The sequence below is a fragment of the Vigna angularis genome, chromosome 4 (genome assembly GCF_016808095.1).
Source record: "Vigna angularis cultivar LongXiaoDou No.4 chromosome 4, ASM1680809v1, whole genome shotgun sequence".
NCBI lineage: Eukaryota > Viridiplantae > Streptophyta > Magnoliopsida > Fabales > Fabaceae > Vigna > Vigna angularis.
The window spans coordinates 38,624,519-38,644,025 of NC_068973.1; the positions used below are offsets into that span (position 1 = coordinate 38,624,519).

General features: G+C 32.3%; 3 protein-coding genes across 5 annotated transcripts; all 3 read right to left on the reverse strand.

The window, feature by feature from the left end:
• Positions 1-2,494: 2,494 nt before the first annotated feature.
• Positions 2,495-3,971, reverse strand: LOC108331178 (protein SOB FIVE-LIKE 5). 3 transcript variants are annotated; one of them, XM_017565820.2, is made up of 4 exons: positions 3,250-3,971; positions 3,043-3,123; positions 2,869-2,938; positions 2,495-2,751 (listed from the first exon to the last, which is right to left on the reverse strand). In XM_017565820.2, the coding sequence occupies exons 1-4, from the start codon at positions 3,634-3,636 to the stop codon at positions 2,741-2,743; spliced, it is 549 nt and encodes a 182-aa protein (XP_017421309.1). In that variant the 5' UTR covers positions 3,637-3,971; the 3' UTR covers positions 2,495-2,740. The 3 variants fall into 3 exon arrangements, with proteins under 3 accessions (XP_017421309.1, XP_017421308.1, XP_017421311.1); XM_017565819.2 differs by having other exon boundaries at positions 2,495-2,766; positions 3,250-3,968; XM_017565822.2 differs by having other exon boundaries at positions 2,495-2,766; positions 3,268-3,966.
• Positions 3,972-7,664: 3,693 nt separating this feature from the next.
• Positions 7,665-10,125, reverse strand: LOC108330763 (heptahelical transmembrane protein 4). The gene is made up of 3 exons (XM_017565306.2): positions 9,588-10,125; positions 8,646-8,937; positions 7,665-8,434 (listed from the first exon to the last, which is right to left on the reverse strand). Exons 1-3 carry the CDS (start codon positions 9,854-9,856, stop codon positions 7,781-7,783), a joined length of 1,215 nt encoding a protein of 404 aa, XP_017420795.1. The 5' UTR covers positions 9,857-10,125; the 3' UTR covers positions 7,665-7,780.
• Positions 10,126-10,754: 629 nt separating this feature from the next.
• Positions 10,755-15,406, reverse strand: LOC108330762 (putative nucleobase-ascorbate transporter 10). Its single transcript, XM_017565302.2, has 14 exons — positions 15,203-15,406; positions 14,822-14,919; positions 14,552-14,728; positions 14,237-14,337; positions 14,047-14,122; positions 13,826-13,885; positions 13,395-13,579; positions 13,161-13,260; positions 12,896-12,982; positions 12,743-12,801; positions 12,299-12,390; positions 11,914-11,991; positions 11,690-11,832; positions 10,755-11,534 (listed from the first exon to the last, which is right to left on the reverse strand). Exons 1-14 carry the CDS (start codon positions 15,345-15,347, stop codon positions 11,316-11,318), a joined length of 1,620 nt encoding a protein of 539 aa, XP_017420791.1. The 5' UTR covers positions 15,348-15,406; the 3' UTR covers positions 10,755-11,315.
• Between the last annotated feature and the right edge of the window lie 4,101 nt (positions 15,407-19,507).

The window sequence follows — 19,507 nt, forward strand, 5'->3', positions numbered from 1 at the left end:
GTAATAGAAAAAAAAAATACGTTCCCAAAATGAAAAATCTAAAATGCATGCATCTATTTTCAATGTCTTCTTCTTTATTTAAAATCGTGATGTTAGACTCGTGTCATAACATGTTGACTTGCCTCAAAGAACAATAGGAGACATGGAGCATGGGGAGGTAATGCGAAGGAAAATAGCAAAGAGTGGGAAGATGAAAATTTCAAATTAGAGAAGAAGGAGAATCGAATACTTATATTATTTACTCAAAAAAATAAAATGAACATTTAAAAGATTAGGGGAAAAAATTGGAATGTAGAAAATAGCAGTCTTTCAGTTAAACACCACCAACCTTCCCCTTCCATCCCTTTTTCTCTATACATACTCTAAAAAAATGGCTAATAGCATGTTTTTGATTTATATATATATCGGATTATGAATTTTATTAAAAATCATTAAATTTGTGAAATATATATAACATGGAATGAATTTATATCCTAATTTAATAACTTAAGGATACTTTTTAATAAAAAAATGAAAGTCACACATAGTGTGTTAGAAAATGTGGTCCTGACCTCTTCACATACTCTTACCACGTTACATTAATTGTGGTTTATTTTGTTCAACAACTCCTCTTTTTTTTTTAATTGTAAGGAATATAGTTTTCATTACGCTATGATATAGAACTTTCTATTTGTATAAGCAAGTTGATAATGATAAAAAGTTGAAGTGAAAAAATTATAATAAAATGTAAAAAGCTAAAAAGAATTGAAAAACACTATTGTATGGTGACATAATTTATTTTTTTAAAATGCATTAAAATTTATAATAAAAAAATTGCATACATACTTAGAAATAATTGTCGGTGAAAAGAAGATAGAGTAATAAAAACTGATAAAATTGAATAAGCCTAACGAAGTACGTAAAATATTTTTTGTATGATAATAGAATTTTGGAAAGTAAATAAAGATATTACAATAAGTACATTGTAGAAATTGTTAAAAGAAATAACTTTAAAATATGTTTGATAATGATTAGAATGTAAATTAATAACAAAGTATATGAAAAAACTTAAATTTTTTAAATTTTAGCATAATTTTTAAAAGAGATGAAAGTATTTCAATGTCGTAAAAATTAGAAAAGTATGTTGAATTTCTGCATCTAGAGTTATCGTTTGATATAGAATTTATGTTACAATTTGATGTTTAAAAAATAGTAAAAAGAAATAGTCTTAAAGTTTGTAGAGTAGATTTGAAGGGTATTGGTTGGTTAGGAAGATGGTAGATAGAAATATAGAAGGTGAAAATAGTAAGAGGAAAATCTACTTTAAAAGGTTTTGTTGTGTAATGGGTGTATCAGAGTGCAATGCAAGGTTTTGTTGTTTTCATTGATTCTACGTGTTTATATTGGTGTGGATAAGGGCGAAAAACAAGAAAGGTTCAATTATTAGTTAACTGTAAGTGGGTAACGCCAAATTAGAATGGGCATGAGAAGAGGGATGAGTAGTGAAAGCAGGAGTGTTGTCTGTTTCCCAACATCTGAGTTCTTTTCCGATAGATCCATACGTTGGTTTGAGTGTGAGGAGGATGTAAAACACTTGGAATAAAAGATTGTGCTGGATATTCTATGAAAACAAATTCAATAATTGTACCAGCGAGTGTTGTTGTATATGGATCACAGTTTATGTGGGTAGCTATCAGGTGGTGGTGGGGGTGCCTACTTTGGCACCTTGACTGTTGGTTGCATTTGGATACTTGTCTATTTTTGGTGTCAAGCAGCTTAGGTTACCATATTAACCCACCCAAAGTGGTTGAGAGCTAGCCTGGCACTAGCTCAACTTAATCAAGTGGGTCACCACTCCCTACAACCCTTTTGCTTTCATATCTGCTTCCTTCCTAGTTATCACCAGTCACTTAAACTACCCTCTCTCTCTTCTGCCTTCTGCTTCTAACCCCTTTCATTGGTACAAATCCTTTGACTGTGTATTTGGGTCATTTTTAATCAGATTCATTTTTCAAATTATGTGATTCACGTGAGATCGGTTTTCAAATTATTACTGCATTTGTGGGACACAATTTCTATTTATTGTATTTCTAGGTCAATTCAAAAATGTGCTTCTATTTCAGTCTTTTTAGTAATGATGTGTCTGAATTGGAGGTGAGTAACCAAACACATCGTCAAAAACTAGAAATGTTAGCGTCACAAATCTTAATTGATACCGACAAAAATAAGCTACACTGAACATAACATACGATGTTAGCAAGATTCAAACCATGATGAAGAAGGATATAGTGTTTTTATGTAATTTTAGATGATAGAAACATGGTTGGACGTTGGTTATGGAAATAAAAATCAAGGATCATATTTTCCGCTGTGATGTGTGAACTGTTGGTTAGTTTTCTGCTACTTTATATTCGAATTTAGCAACTTAATGCTTGTGTTCTGGAGACCAGAGAAATAAAAAAAAAATGTGACCATATTTATCAGACAGGCATGAGACTGATGGCAGCAAAGAAAATGGAATCAGAAACCTCTTAAGAGTTTCTTATATTCTTTTATGTTGTTCCAAACTGCATTGGCAGTATAACACAGCACCCACTAAAAAGAACAGTAAAATTACAAAAAACAGTAACATTACAACATAAGAGACATTCCTTTTTCTTCTTTTTAAAAAAAGGAGTTCTATTTGTCATTGAACAGCATCTACTTTGATATCCCCCAGTCTTTCTTTCCACAGTAGAAGCAAAAGCCACAGGTAAAATTGTCATTTCCTTCCTTCATTGAAACCATCTAACATCAGGAGAAAAATGATGAAACAATTGACTACGAGCACGTGCTAGCTTATAGGAAGGACACAAACATAAAAACATAATGTGCAAAAGAATGGATCACCTGGTTCCTCTGAAGTTTGTTTTCCAGAACGCTCAAAGAAACTGAAGTGCTTTTGGAATTTAGATTTTCTCTGCGGTGATCGACAAGTTTAGCTCTCAAAATTAACAAAATGTGAAACCCGGAAATAAACAGAATGTGTTAGAAAGCAATATAAATGATAAAACTTCAGATTACCTTTACTTTTGTTCCCGAGAAGCATGGAGGGAAATCCACTGCATTCTCCACTGCTCCATTCCCTGAGAAACTGGCTTTCTTCTATTCAAATATATATATAAAAAAAAAGTCCCATTAACCTCCTAAAACGAATTGCTGCCGATGAAATTTTTTTACACATAAAATAATTATGCCATAACATTATATAACAATTATAACAATAATTACATTTTCCTTGTGACTTGCCTTAGCACAGTTAAGAACAGGGGAACTGGCAGTGTCATCGAGGGTTGAAGGATGCTGATTGTTACCATATTCTTTGACCTTGTTCTTCTTCTTTTTTTCTGATTCTTTGGTGTGGTGAGAAGAAGAAGAATACCAATTTACACAATTGTGTTGATCATCATCTTCATGGTAATGAGGAGGACCAGAAGAAGCATCAGAGATCATGGATAAATCTTCCTCCTCCTCCTCCTCCATTGTAGCCCCCTTTCCTTCATAGTGTACTATCCCACCTCTCCTCTGGAAATAACTTTCAGAGAGAGAGGATTGGTCCAAGTAATGTGTCCAACCAGATTCATCAGCACTATTGTATTGCGAACTTGATATATCCATTTAACTCTTGTTTGTTTGAGCGATTGGCCCTTTAATGTTGTGATCAGGTGAAAGAGCGTAGTAGAGTGGTAGATAAAGGATCTGTTTTCTCTCTTTCTTGGCTCTCCTTTTTGTGGTTGTGAAGGTGGTTGCTCTCAGTTTAAGTAGAAGAGGAGGAACACTAGAGGGTGGAGAAAAAAATAATTCATTGACAAACAAAAAGAGAGAGAGAAAGAGAAACAAACGAATCACACAAGAATTCTAAACTGCTTGTCCCTTTGCTCACTCCTTTCGCCTTCTTATTTTATCTTTATGCGAATGAATCAACACTGCCAGTTGGCTTTGTGTGCGTGTGTGTACTAAAGTGTCCATCAGTGTAGACTGTAGAACGCGAGAGTGAAAGAGAGAGAGAGAGAGATGGTGGCAGCATTACCAATTACCATGCTCCAAACATAGTAAGTGGTGTCCTTTCAAGTTAAAAGTTAATTTTAATATGGTGTAGTCACGGCTAATGATGCCTTAATGATTAGTCTTTTGTTCCCGTTAATCGTTCAGAGTGCGTGTTTTTCAACCACCAACAAACTAATTTCTTCAGCTCTGTCTCCATTTTCTTAAATTTTTCACTGAACAGGCATTTGTCACAATCACCAACCATGCACTCGTGCACCACATAGCTTGGTAAATTAATTTCTGGGCATTTAAGGGTGGTTTTGTTTTCTTCCACTTTTTTAGTTGATATGTAAGTAGAGGATTAAACACCACTCTTGGAGTTAGACAGAGTCATGTTTCATAAAGAGCAAGCAGTGGTAAGCACCGACTTGAGTGTGATGCCAACAAGAAAAAGCAATTATGCATGCTTACGGAAAAAAAGACTGCTGCTTATTTACGTGGAATATTCTTTTCAATGCTTAAATACCCTGCAGGCATCAACACGGAAAGGATTTTACCAGACAGAAACATGACTCACATTTTCACGTTTTGGACTTTCTTTTTCATATGCAAAACGCTACTAGCCCATGAGTAACAAACACTTAATTCGCTTAATAAATATGTATCTGCGGCGTCAAATTAAATGCAGAAAGTGAAAAAGGACACAGTAGAAAATATATGAAGCATGATGATGAAGATCCAAAAGATGGGGGTACTGTACATTAAGATATACCCCGCATGTGTACAACTTGCTTTTTGAGACAAAAACTTACCCTTCCCAAATGGTAGAAAATCCATATGGTACTTACAACACATGAAGGGCCCAGCGTAATAGGGTAGCTCTTACTCTATGTGTGATTTTGTACACGGAAATAATGTCATATTTGAGGAACACTGTGCTTGGGATCTGACACTTTGGCACATATATGCCTAGCTTGCCACATTGGATCATTCCATAGCTCACAGTTTTATTAAATTTAAGAGATGCTTCTGCAAAAAAAAAATTACAAGAAACGTGGTACAAAAATATTATTTTAATTTCAACATAATAGTTTACATTAAAAGCAAAACTTATAAAGATATTCTCAAATTAATGTGATGAAGACAAAACTTAATTGAAATAAAAATATAACAACAGATGCTCTTGCACTCTTGAAAGGAAAATGCTCTTATGTCATGTACGGATAACAGTAAAAAGTGAGAAAAACCAATTCGTGATTGACGTTGGAAACGTGGCAGTGACAATAAATTTTGCTTTTCTATATTTGTTTTGGACTTATTTGTGAATAATCAATTGAGAGTAGTCACCGAGTGGCCCTTCCTCAACGCAAGAAGCTAGTGATGAATGGGAATCTCTATTCATTTATTCAAGAAAATATTTAGTCTGTGGACAACGAAGTGTGACTTTATGCAAAGATGTCCCTCTTTTAATAGATTATGTCCTTTTGCAATTCTGTGATGCATATCTGCTCTGTTAAGCACCGGGATTATCAACCTGAAATATATACAACTAAACCAGTCAACTAAGGGCTAAACCGTTTTAAAAAAACAACACCAGCATGCAAATTCACTTTTAGAATTTGGGACTCCAACGTTTATACAATCGGAACCAGACAAAGAGACATAATTGCTTTATATCGAATCCTCTTTTTCAAGCTTCCTCTCTTTCGGTTTGGTATGCCTGGTAATCATTTTCTTTTTTCGATGTCGTAAGTAAATGTATTTCTGACCTCAATTTACATTCTTATGAGTTGTTGAATGTATCTTTGCTTTTCTCTCTTCTACATTCCTGTTTCGATTTGCGCACCTTTATTAATTTCGCGTTTCCAACCGCACGAGCTTTGCTATTATTGTCACTTTTTTAATTGCAAAGTCAAAGATTGCCGATTGCGAAATTGCGAAATTGAAGTGTTTCAAGATTCCATTCCCTAGCAGCACCAACTTTCTTTACCTTTCACACCCAAGATGAAGATCAGTGTTAGTGTATGTCGAAGCGTGTCAAATTAAAATAAATTAAAAAATAAAATAAAAAGATACAGATGATGGTTTTGTGAATTATTATGCAGACGGAAGTTAACGATGGAAGAAATGTAGTTAGAGTGATGTTGTCCACGAGTTGATGACTTCAACGGACATTGGTGAATGGCAATGGCATGCGCATCTGTGACAGAAACAAACACTGCTTCTTCACCCTCTTCAGAGACGAGAATCAAGCCAAAAATGACAAATTCCCAACTACCCTACAACCCTAATCCAGCACGTGATTTTAAGTCTCATGCTTTTCGTTTTATTCGTCTACTCATCACCTCTATCTATTTTTTTTTTTTTTACTTTGCACACTCTCAATCTATTGTCCTTTTTAGTGAACTCTTATGCTACTATTTTATTTGTTTGTCACCGGTATCTTTCAGTACAAGCTACAAACTCATATCATTCATGTTACGATAATCAATATTTCTAGCAATGGCATCAACCTATTCTAAATATAACTTTAAATTATTACTTCATAAATCAATTTTAGCAGCACATAATTATATAAAAAATCAGTTTTATAATTTATTTAAGTCTAAAATATTTTAAAATTGATATAATAATATGTTTATTTGACTTTTCTTTTTATATTATATATTATATTTCTTAATTTTGTTTATGTTTAATAAGTCTTCTAAAAAAAATACTAGGAAAATAAGTTAAATCTATGTAAGAAAATTATATTAATTCCACCCATTAAAGACATAATGAGTCTTTAATAAATATTTTGAAATATCATATATATATATATATATATATAATTTTTGAGTGCGACATACACAAAATATACTAAAGTTTTTATATGTATTAAAAAATATTTGGAAAGCCAGAGCCATCTACAACCTAAAAGGTTCCTGCTTTCACTCAAAACCTTAATTTATTATAAAATGTTAAAGTTTTTCGTTTTTATTCAATTTAAAATTATGCTTGAATTTTATTTTATTTTTAAAAAAAAAAACATGTTATAAGTGATATGAAGACATTACAAAAGAAGGTTTGATAAGAATTGAAAGAGGACAAAATTGTTAGATGGTTAAACTATTGGAAAGATTGAATCTGTGATAGTTTGTGGATAAAAAAATAGTGGAATCTAAGTTTGAAGTTTGAAAGAGATGAAGATTTGAGAATAGTGAGATGGTAGGCAAAGGGGAAACCAAAGAAAAAATATTCGAAATTGTCTTTTTGTGCAATAATTGTTTGGGTTTATAATGGTGAGAAGTTAGAAGGAGAAGATGAAAAAGAAGAGAAGCGGCGATCCAATTACAGCTGACCATGTTTTCCGGATGATAGATAGCGATAGTATTTGTTAGTATTTTATCCACACACTTCAATGCTCGCCATGTGATCACCCTATTTCTCAACTTCCATATTATTGTACTTCCCATCTTTTCAATCTAATAACTCACTAGTGCCACCAGTTAACAACTTAAAAACATTTTAACTAAAACATGTTATTCTTTCTCTTTCTATTTCTACTGTCAAAGTAAGTTCCATTCTCTTCCCTTACAAAATAACTTATATCAAAATTTATGAAAGTTAAAGGAATTTTGATAGAAAGTTTTGAATGTATGTTAAGAAAGGGAGGTTTTAAATTTAGGGAAAAGGAGAATGGTAGAAGGGAATGTAGTTTTGCTCTAGTTAATATTGATGGCCATATAAAGAAAGACAAAAGGTTCACTCTCTCTCTCTATATATATATATGTACCTAATAACAACCTTGAGAATCTCTCCATCTTAGGTAGATTAATCCATCAACATAGTGTGTGTATGCCCCTGCCACAACCAAGACATGAAACAGTTGGTGACTGTGGCCAGCAATATCAAACTTCCCTGGCATCCACCTCTCTGGTATCCTTGCCACATATATTACTGCTCCCAAACCATAAAGAACTCCCATTAGTATCTCATACCCTGTTGTTTGCAAGGCCTCAGGTTGATGCTTGTGCAGTATGAGTTTATGTATAATGGGTGCCACACCTGAAAATCCCATTAAAAAGAAGATAGTAGCACGGTACTTCCTGAACTCAGATTTTTGGAAAAATGGGAGAAGAGAGAAGATCATGGAGGCTATCCCCATCAGTGTTATTAAGCCTAAGTAGAAGTAGCAGGAAAAAGGGTTGCACATGAATGTGTAATACACAGGAGGGTAAAATGAAGTTGCAATCAATGCAGAAATCCCGGCATAGTCAATTCTCAGCATGATGTAGGAAAGGCGCTGTGAATGGCAAGCAAAGAGGTGGCATGTGCTGCTGGCCAGCAAACAGAACATCGCCCCACCTAAGAAGGCATAGAAAGGCCACCTCGTAATCGGTTCTACCACTAAGGGGGATACCATGTTCATGTCACCTTTCAGACCATCCTGTAACAAAGTATAATTCTCATATATAAACCAACGTTAGTAGTGTACTGTAACAATTACTTAAATACAATGTATTCACACATGCTTCTTTTGCTAAAATAACATCATTCATCGCGGTTTATACAAAAAGAAATCAATGTTTTAAATGCATCAGCTAATAGGTGAACATAATCTTAAAGGAGACACTTCACAAAGAGGAAGAGGAACTTACAAGGGAAAACTGCTCAGGCAAGCACCTTCTGAGAAGTTCCACAACGGTCCAACCTGATACTGAGGAAAAGTCTAAAGAATAAAGAGATGTACTCAAGTCATTTAGCTTGAGAGTCTCATGCATGTTGGGCAGTGAAGGCAGGCATTTCAAGAGCTCTAAACGAATCTTGTTCAGATCAGCTTTCCCTATCAGTTCAGACAGATGTTGAACGGAATTGAAATCCGCAACCATTGGAGATTTTGCAGCTGTGTATATGGTGAGAAAGAGAAAAAGGAAGAACCCTATCAAATGCCTGAAACAATGTCACTGTCGTTAAGTGAAGGATTGTAATTTAGACAAGTTAACTACGCACCTTTAATGTCGTTTCTTAAAAGAGACATACTTAAAGCACAACAATAAGTCGTATCGTATATCTAGAGATAATCTTCAAGATGTACCTCAGATTGTGGTACTGTTTGTCAATTAAGAATGGAATTGCATCTCACTAGCCTACGTTGTCCTTTAAGGCTGATTAATGCGCAAATTACCAAAATGAAATTTCAATAGTGATGAGAAAACAAACGCCACAACCACATAAAGTAGACCTTTTCATTATTTGTTATTGAACAGTGTTCCCAACATAAGAACACTCTTGAACTTAAGTACAAACTCCTCTTTTATTGCCTCCACCTTTGGTTAATTAATTCTGTGATAACAAAAAATCTTAAAATACATTATCTTGTATATATATACACTTTAATAGGACATGTTTGAAAGAAGCTAAACTATGCGCAACAAATATAAAATAGAAGTAGCACTAAGTTAAGCCACACTTTTACAATACAAGAAATTTTTAAAACTAAAAAATGAACCTCAAATGAAAAAAAAATACAACATAAAAAGGCACCAAGTTTAGCAGATATATAATGAAAGATATTTGTACTTGAAAGTCAAAGTACTTACGTCCAGACATTGAATGTTTCATTATGAATTGAGAAAATGCTAAGGAAGATATGTTTCAGTGGCCACTCTGATCGATAATAACCCAATATGAATTCATTGTCCCTCATGTAGGCTGGTAGTGAATTGTATTCTACAAGCTGGTATTTTAATTTTCTCCATTGTCTTACTCCCTTCCGTAATTTTGAACTTGTTCTTTCATCTTCGCCATCATGTAAATCATTAAATTTTTCGGGTGTAGCTATAAAGCCATCCGATGCACCACGTATCATCTCTGCAATGTACAAAGGAACACTTTCAAATCAAGAAACTAGTTGATATTGAAGCCACTGGGCAATGATCAAAGACCCCAGATGATAATAGCCCTCAACAACTTTTCTCTCTTGACCTGGTTAAGTCGGTTTATGAAGAAAAGAAAACCCAAAAGGCCAATGATTAACACCCATCTAGAAATTATTCACCTTCTGAAGTGAATCAAGACAACATAATAGTCTCTAACCAAAAGGGATGGGGGAGAAAAGAAAGCCCAAAAGACAAACTGCAGAAGCAGACAGCAGAGGATGAAACAATGAGAACAAGGTACATGGTCATGCTATAAGGTTCCGTAGAATCAATGAATTAACTTCGCTCATGTGATCTTTGAGGAATATAATCTTCCATGCAGATTTCAAGAAGAAACACTAAGCAGCCTCAATGAACAAATTAAAAATAATAACGTGAATTTTACACTCAAACATGAAAAGGATTAACTTGAATATTGCTACCAAGGCTAAAGCTAAAACAGTATACTACCTAGTCCTGTCAAGTTTTTTTGGAGAATTTGAGTCTAAAAGCAGCATTGGAACCTTGTGAATGAGTTGGCCAACAAGAAAATCGAAGCCTATGCTTCTATTCATTACTAAAATTAAATATCAAATTCACAATCACCCACGACTCCACCCAAATTTCCACCTTACAATTCAAGTTCAAACACCTGAACGTAATCGGATATTGTCGCCGTTTCATCTATTCGGGAAAACATCTGACAGAGGCGCATTGATTTAGACATTGCTGACATTGATCACAGTTCTGCCATGTAATTAAAATAAATATACAACGCATACAGTGGCACGGTGCATCTAATGTAAACGTAGAGTGTCAAAATTGTATGAAAATTTGACTTGCCTGAAATTTTCAGGGGGACAGAAGTATGCAGATGAATACTGATGTGCCCGGGAAAGGGAAGAGACAATACTGTAAGAAAGATGATAAGGTGGTGCCGGAGGATGGTATCCTAGTCCCGGCAAAGGACATTACACCATCCCAACGTATTAAGAATGACATTGCATAAACCTCAGTATGACACCTAATACCCTATTTCTTAGTTTCGCCATGTTGCAACCTCAAATTGAGACAACTCAGAACTTTATTTGCCATTCATGGCATGTGTGATCCCATATATTCTCTGGCAGAAAAGGTCAATCTTTTTTCTCTCTCTTGGAATCGTCTATTCGGATTTCTGTCCCATTTTAATTTTCTATGATCTAAAATCAGCACTTCCCTGTGATCCATACAATGTGACCACTTTCTTTTCTTCTTTTATTAAATTTCTTCTCTTCCACAAGTACAATACCGATTCAAGGAAATAATATAGTAAATAAATTATTCCCATTATCAACAACATTATTCCAATTCAAACAACGCTATTCGCAACTAGAGACAAAATGTTTTGAAAAAAAGAGTGGAATTGGCTTAAATAGCGGGAAAGAGGTCGTTGAGTCTGCATGGTAATTTATAGAAATCATCGTTCCGACCATCAGCATTATATACACTGAACTTCTCCCACCACTGCAAACCACTGTCCCTATGGGCTGCATCATTTTTGCATGTGAGTGTGGTGTCCAAAACGAATGCAATCAACCCCGCCACTGTTGTGTGGGACATAAAGATCACGCTAACCATATCATTGAACTGCAAATTCATTGAAATGACAGAATCATCTAAATCACATCTAAACTTGATCAGAATCTACGTGCCTTGGAAACTCTAATTTGAACTTAAGTATCCAGGGAACTGTGTCATTGTGAATTAAATTTCAATTATTGGTTTCGGTTCAGGTCTCTCACCCAGCCGTGTTGATGCTTCACGTGAAAAATTTCTATGAAATATTGTGGTATGGAGAGGCCGAGGAAGAATGAAGAGCCCAGCACGAATTTGGTTCTGAAACTGTTGAGGTTACAGAACTGGAGAAAACCAAGACCTGCAGAAGCTGCATATCCCAAATTGCAAACGCTTGTCAAGTTCATGATTCGCAAAGCTCTACAAAGACAGTTGGTTAGAGAGAACTTACAGACATAGCCCAAGAGCACACAGTTTAATGCTGCTATGATTGGCAAAGGTATAGAAGCAAAAATTGCTCCCACTTTTCCTGGTTGAAGAGAATGTGTGCAATATGAGATATCACTAATTGAAGAGAATAATAACACTGCATGGACAACATCATGAACGAACAAAACCTGGACACAACTCCTTCAGTGTTGATCGTGTTTTCTCAAATTAGTATTGAAGTGTCATCTTGGTATTGTGCAAATTATTAAAGTAAAACTTCAATTCTGACGAGAACAATGCCAACCATACTTAATTGTATTTAACTTTTTCCCCGTTAGGAAATTCCATATTTGTCAAGGGAAGAACATTAAGCTTCATAGTTTACCAAAGATGTTAGTCTATCATACCAAATATGGAGAAGAAAATCATAAAGCCAGCTGATATTTGGATGACCCTTCGGCTTCCCACTCTAGTCAGTGCCAATAATCCAGCATTCTCCCTGAAAGCAGAGCAACGCAAACGCGAAAAAGATGCATATGGTTACAGACTCGCAACCACTACGAAGTTTTCTGGGCAGAACCATGCACTAACAGGAACTAGGAAGGCAAAGAAAACTCTATAGTTTTGGTATTTTTACCACCATAATATTTTTTTACTTAAAGAATTGTATAGGGAATGTTTAAAATGAAACATCGTTCCACTCTTTCCTACACACATTTAATAAAGAAAAAGAGTTTCTTCAAACCAAACAAGAATGTCCTTAAATCGGTTGAGCTTGAAATCATGAGTGATAGGTTAAGGCTCACTGATGCCGTACATTTAAGGGGTTTTTAATGTTGAGATGGACTTACACTGATGCCGTACATCCAGTAACAGAACCCAAAACGCCACTGAAAAAAGAAGCTACTCCCTAAAACAACATTAAGAATGACACAAACAATCAATATTAAGTTTCCCGATTGTGATTTCAGAAAGAATTAAAAATAAGTGCATGTGGATCTTACCACCCAGCCAGCTCCGCGGCCAATAACATGTGGTGGCACGGGTGTTGCACTTCCATACCTTGCCGCGGCATAAAATGCACCGGTAGACTGAATGTAAACATGAAAAATGTTGAAATTCGAAACAAACATAAGATGGAATCTGGCTTCATTTTGAAGTGTTTATTCAGATTTAGGTAGTTTTTGTTACAAAAGGCTAGTGAAGTTGCTTTATTGCACACTATCATAATGATTAAAGTATGGGTGTCTGTGTTAAGGGTGTGCATACCTCAAAAAGAGAAACAAAAGAAGCTGCTGTCATAGCCAAAGCTTCTCCGAAGTTGAAGGTAGGAACCCCCCATTGGAAGGGAATAAAAGGGAGATATACCCTGTATTAATGCAGACAATTTTATCAACATCTCATTCAAAGACTGAAACTTGGTGGATAAAGCAAACCTTGACTCTGAAAGAATGCAAGTTATTTATGATTAACTGGAAAAACATAATCTGTCCACAATCTTACCAACTAGAAGAATTCACAAGACCAGAACGATCAGTGCGGCAACTATTCTTGGTATCTTCTGGCTTGTTGTTGTATATAGTGCTTGCAGTCAGAATCTGTGCAATTAACCATGCACTTGCAATGGAAAACAACACCGCAAATCTGCCGTTGATAAGCTTGTTGGGGCTAATAAATCTATTAAGATACTGCAAAAAGCATAGAAGATAACGAATACATCATGACCGAAATTTAAGAATAGAAGTAGTGAATTTTGAATTTAGCTACGTCACATCTCACACATTACAGCCTACTTATTCCAAGTCTGTTCACAATTCATGTTAAAGTTTAGTGATAAAAGTTAGAATGAGGGGTGTGAGAGGCTGTGGGTTTAACTCTCCATGCTAAAAGAAATTATCACATTTTACTTGACACGAGTAAGATTAACTACTTGCCTGTGAGATGAAAACCAAAATAATCAGTGCAGGAAGCCCCACTTCAACACATTCTGCCAGCTGCAACAGTGATCAGCCAAAATAGAGGGAAAGTCAGTCAAATAATCCTACCATCAATTCCTAGACTTGTAAAATGCTAAATTGCATAAAACTTGTGACTTAAGATTCAAGCGCTCAACCTATTTGACTGAAACATCTATACCAGAGGAGAAAAATTTTACCATTGGGAATCCAAGATGATAGAGACCGAGTCCAGTGAAAGTTACGTAAGAGACAACAGAAAGTGGGCTAAGGAACCTAAAGCAGCACAAGAGAAAGCAATTAATTAGGTAGATATAACACGCTGGAAGTGATTAAAGGATTTTATAGACTCTAACTGGCCAAAAAAACTGTAAGCATGCACTTACTAACCTGACAGCACCCCTCCAAAGGCCCAAGAATCCCACAACTATATGAAAACATGCACTCACAATCAAGGCGCCTTGTATCCCTCTAATTGTATGAGTGAACCTCTGTTCATCAGCAACATAATAGCAAGAATTGAATATCATCAAGTGGAACCAAAGTCAATAGGCTTTCTTAATTTGGATAGGTTTTTTCTACAATCTTGTGTAATATCAGCTTTATGGAGAAGTTTTATTTCATTTTTTTTATATTACAAGTGTTCATGGAGAAGTCCTACAATTCACAAGAACTTATACAAGCATAGAAGATAATCTCCTTGACCTCGTAAGGATCTGTATATGAACTGTATCTCTTGGCATGGACAATTGACATTGTGGGTATTAGGAAACTGTATGAACCAACAACTACGGTTGGCAATCGTGTTCCAAACCAAGATTGCAGAAGCGTGCTTGCTCCAGAAACAAACAGTAGATTCTGTATCACCTTGGCCTTCTCAGCCTACGTTGATTAAGGATTTCAATTAATACCCTTGTAAAATTTGAAAGAGAAAAGACAAAAAAAGCTAAAAAAAACAAATGGAAAGAAGCTTACATGGCCCCCACCCATTTCAGTAACGATCGTTGTTGGAATCAGAACTGTCACACCAAGAGTCAGAATATAATGCTGAAATCCCAATAACACTGCTTGTTCTGCTCAAATCCATATACAAAGTTTAAAGCTCAAGAAGATAAAATTGATGAATATTTTGGTTCATGAAAATTATAATATTGTGCTTCAGCTTAGATGTTCAGAAGGAAAACTCACAATATTCTGAGTAAACACACTTTGCATTGAATATCTATATATATATATATATATATATATATGTTTGTGTGTGTGTGTGAGTTTCGTAAGAAGCGTGTTAGTGTGTTAATTTCCAATATGTTTTAGCATAAAAAGAAAGAAAATAAGCGATGAACAGAATATACTGACGCCAGGGAGGAGGACTCTTAATGCAATACTGAACATCAGGTAATTGTTCTTTCACTGGATGTGGTAGAGCTAACGCCACTTCAGGTTGTGTCTTTTTATTACCGCCATTGCCACCGCAACCACCACTGTCACCGCCCTCAGTCATGTTTGTAAAAGCGGAGAAGGATACTGTACAAGTGAACTTAATCACTTATTTAAAGTAATATTTTCTGTTTGGATGCAATTTCACCTATTAAATTACTACACATAACAGTTATATTGTCTTGATAGCCAAATAATACAAATTATTATGCGATTTCAACAAATTAAACCGTCATTCAACGTTATATTTTGGTAAGAAATAGTTAATTGTAATAGATTGTATCTAATAGAAATAAATAAAAATGTAATAATGAATAACACAAAAAGATTAATCCGAACATTAAGATAACATAACCTTACAGAAATATAAATATTAATTATGTATGATTTCAGTTCTTCTGATGAAGAAAACAAAATTAATTTGATTAATTAGTCAAAATCTGTTCCAGTAGTGAATTAGTTAAAATGTACGTAAATTAACTAGAACATTGCATAAAAATTTATTAGTTTTGTAATTAAAGCAATCTTATAACATTAAAATAAAATTAATATAATTGTAAAAACATTATTTTCAAATTTGGTTCAAATTCTATTCACTTGAAAACGATCCCAATGATCAAACCTTTGGATTAAGTCGTTTAAGTATAACACGTGATTCGAACATACGGAAACAAAAACATGTTTCGGACAGTTTCTATATGCTAGTGTTAAGGCCATTGAAATCATGTTCCAACTGAAATTTAGTCACATGAAAGTTTTTAATTTCGTTTATCACAAAATATATTATAATTGACAAATAAGAAATTCAGAAATGATTTCAATCAGGAAAATCCTTTAATTTTACTTTAGCAATTGCTGCAACCTATCATTTTATTTAATTCCATTTTCGTCTTTGAGAGTTTTAAAGTACTTGGGAAGGTGCAGTAGTGTGATCCGGATAATGGGATCCAGAAAGGTAAGTGGCTGATCCAAAAATGGATTCCGGAAGGGAAAAAATACTGACCGGAAAATGAATTCCGGAAGGTGAAAAGAGGTTTTTCGAAAAGAAGTCATCCGAAAAATAATCTGAAAGACAGTTTTTTTTTAAAGGAAATATTTCCAAAATAAAATTTCCACAAAAAATTCTGTGAGACAAATTTCTGAAGAAAAATCAAAAATTTGTTTTGAAATATTTTTCTTTTGGAAACAAAATTCCAGAATATATTTCCTGTTTCTTGATTACATTTTTCAGAAATAACTTTCAAATAAGAGTAAAAGCGAAAATTAAATAAATTGATGGCATAATAGAGTGCAAGAAGCAACACCCTTTTATTTTTACTTTTTTTTTACCTGTTCATTGCCTTAATTCATATTCAAATTTGATTTAGTGAGATGCAAGAGGTTTTGAATATAAATTTAGAAGATTTACGTTTTTCAGATATATTATTATGAATTGATAATTTCAAATTTTTTATAATAAGTAAATTTTTATTAACTTTTTTTATATTTTTATTTATTTTTCGAAAAAATATAATATATATATATATATTATTTAGACAGACTATTTTATTTAAATAAGTTGGTCTAATAAATTCAATTTTTACTTTTATTTTTTTTTAATCTAAATTACATCAAAATATTTAAAAGTGGTCACATAAAAATATTAAAGATATTACAATAATTAATTATTTTTTATGAAAATAAAAAAGGTATAATAGCTAAATAAGATTAAGAACAATAAAAAATATTAAAATATAAAGATATTAATAAAATAATATAAAGTACTCAAATAAACTATTATATATATATATATATATATATATATTGGTAATGAGATGTTTAAATATCTAATTCTGATAACAAATATCGTTTATCTGGTTAGAAACTAATTTTATGTTTGTAATTAAAGTTTTGAATAAATTTAAGTAATTCTTTTATGAAGTATAAGAAAACTTATGTGTTATTTTTTCGTTCTAAAATCTTTTGATATAATTATTAGAAAAAAAAGTATTTTTCATATATAATTTTTTTGGTATTTTCTGAAAGTTGGTTAAAATGAATAAATATTATGAGATCTTGTAGCCTATGTTGAATTTTTTTTAAGAGATAATATGGATAAATATATTATTATTTTTTATTCTTTCTTTAGTGTGAATTTCTTATATGCTAAAATTATGAGAGTTACATTTTTATTAAACATTTTCAAAATTTTGATTTTAAACGTGTTTGGTTAGAAAATTTCTTTTTTTGGCTTTTAGAAGAAGATGGAAAAAAAATCTCAAAGATAGACAAAAGAATGAAAATTAAATATTCTCATACTTTTAGGAATAAAAATCACTTTGGATAAATTGAATTTTATAATTAAAAAATAAATTTCATTATAAATTATGTGATATCATAGCATTGGTTTTATTTTTTTATAATATATTTAAATCTGTTCAGTTTCTTTTGAAAAAAAAATGGCATATATTTTTTATACGTTAATTTAATCCACGTTATTATTATTATTATTATTTAAATAATATTTTCATTATAAAGGATTTTTGTGCTCATATTTTATTAAAAAATTATTCTGGTTCTGTAATATATGATGATAAATGAAATTATTAGTTAACTATTCTTTTACATCATGTATATAAAAAATATTAAAGTATACGTTACTAACCGTTGGTAAAAATACGTCAGATATCAATTATTTGTTTTTAGAAAACATCAAATTCATTAAAGTAATTTTTCAGTTACTCAGGACAAAGTGTAAAACCCGTTTCAAATAGAAAATAAAACAAAAACGACTTCATATAATAAGATTAAAACAATTGGTCGGGAGATAAAAATAGGAAAACAAATACGCGTAGAAGCTACGCGTCTTGTTAACAAAAAATAAAAGTTATAATTAAAAATTAGTTATAAAATTAAAAATATTATTAAAGTTTATGTTAAAGTTATTATATATATATATATATATATATATATATATATATATATATATATATATATATATATATATTTGATAACTTAGTTAACAATTTTAATCGACAAAAAAGTTCTTATTCATAAAAAACACATATTTTAAATATATAAATATTTTAATAATTTTTATTTTCAATTTAAAATTAAAAATTAAAAAGTATTTAAATATCTTTAATCTTCAAACTTATAATTCAAATATTTTTGTCAAGTAAAATTTAATACATTTCAATAAGTTATCTAAATTAACAAAATCCATATATATATATATATATATATATATATATATATATATATATATGTGAGTAATGTGATGAAAAAACTTTTATATTAATTTTTATTATCATATAATAGGAGTATTTGAATTTTTCAAGTTAAGTATACAAAATAAAGATAAGAGCTACAAAAGAAGAAGTGTGTGCATAAATAATTTAAAAAGAAAACAAAATTATTAATTGATACATATTTACAAAAATATCTATAATCAAACTCATTAAAATATTATAAAAAATCAATATTATCAACTATCAAAAACCATGTTTAAAATTTGCCAATAAATTAAATTTATTGTCGACTTATTAACCATAAAAAGTGTGTTCGAAAAATATTTTATTAGTAATTTTTATTGACAAAATTTTTGTTTCGTAATTGCCAATGAAAAACTTTATCGATAAAATTCATCTATAAACACTTTGATATGATTCATCTTTTTCTTCATTTTTTTTATCTCTTTTTCCTTTGTTTTCCAATTTTATCTTTATTTTTCATTAACCTAATTCTTACGGTCTCAATTAACACAAATGGCTGATAGAATCAAATCATGTTCACCATTCTTCATCATTATTATCATTTTCTTCTGATTAAAACATACTCAATATCCATACACGTAATAAATCACTGCATAAACACATGAAAAGGGAAAAATTTGCATTGAATTTGACGAACTGAAAGGTGTGTCAATGAGTTGCAATACGTGTGAAGAGGTGTGACAGTGACTGTCTCGGTATCACAATGGCAAAGAAGAAGGAGAAGAGCAAAACTCACATACATAAAAGTAGAAACACAACGCTACCAACACAATGATATATGGACTCTGACGAGTTAGTGTGATCACTAATCACACTTGCAGTAGGCGTTGTAAGGTTCTATAGTAGCCACAGATGTGATGAAAGAAGAAACTCTCTTGCTTTGAAAAAGAATATCGAATAAGCAATCGTTTACATTTCTACACCTCATTTATACCACTTACACATCTACTAGATTAGGTATTATGAATTT

Excerpts from the sequence above, each read along its gene's own strand:
- LOC108330763 (XM_017565306.2), bottom strand. The coding sequence starts at position 9,856 with ATGATACGTGGTGCATCGGATGGCTTTATAGCTACACCCGAAAAATTT. Across the intron at positions 8,938-9,587 it reads GAAACATTCAATGTCTGGAC|GCATTTGATAGGGTTCTTCC; the intron begins GTAAGTACTTTG and ends ACATTGTTTCAG. Across the intron at positions 8,435-8,645 it reads TGCCTGAGCAGTTTTCCCTT|GATGGTCTGAAAGGTGACAT; the intron begins GTAAGTTCCTCT and ends ACTTTGTTACAG.
- LOC108330762 (XM_017565302.2), bottom strand. The coding sequence starts at position 15,347 with ATGACTGAGGGCGGTGACAGTGGTGGTTGCGGTGGCAATGGCGGTAAT. Across the intron at positions 12,983-13,160 it reads CTTTTGTTTCTCTTTTTGAG|TCTACCGGTGCATTTTATGC; the intron begins GTATGCACACCC and ends GTTTACATTCAG. Across the intron at positions 12,391-12,742 it reads ACTGGATGTACGGCATCAGT|GGAGAATGCTGGATTATTGG; the intron begins GTAAGTCCATCT and ends CTCTGCTTTCAG.
- LOC108331178 (XM_017565819.2), bottom strand. The coding sequence starts at position 3,636 with ATGGATATATCAAGTTCGCAATACAATAGTGCTGATGAATCTGGTTGG. Across the intron at positions 3,124-3,249 it reads AGGCAAGTCACAAGGAAAAT|AAGAAAGCCAGTTTCTCAGG; the intron begins GTAATTATTGTT and ends ATATTTGAATAG. Across the intron at positions 2,939-3,042 it reads TCTCGGGAACAAAAGTAAAG|AGAAAATCTAAATTCCAAAA; the intron begins GTAATCTGAAGT and ends CGATCACCGCAG.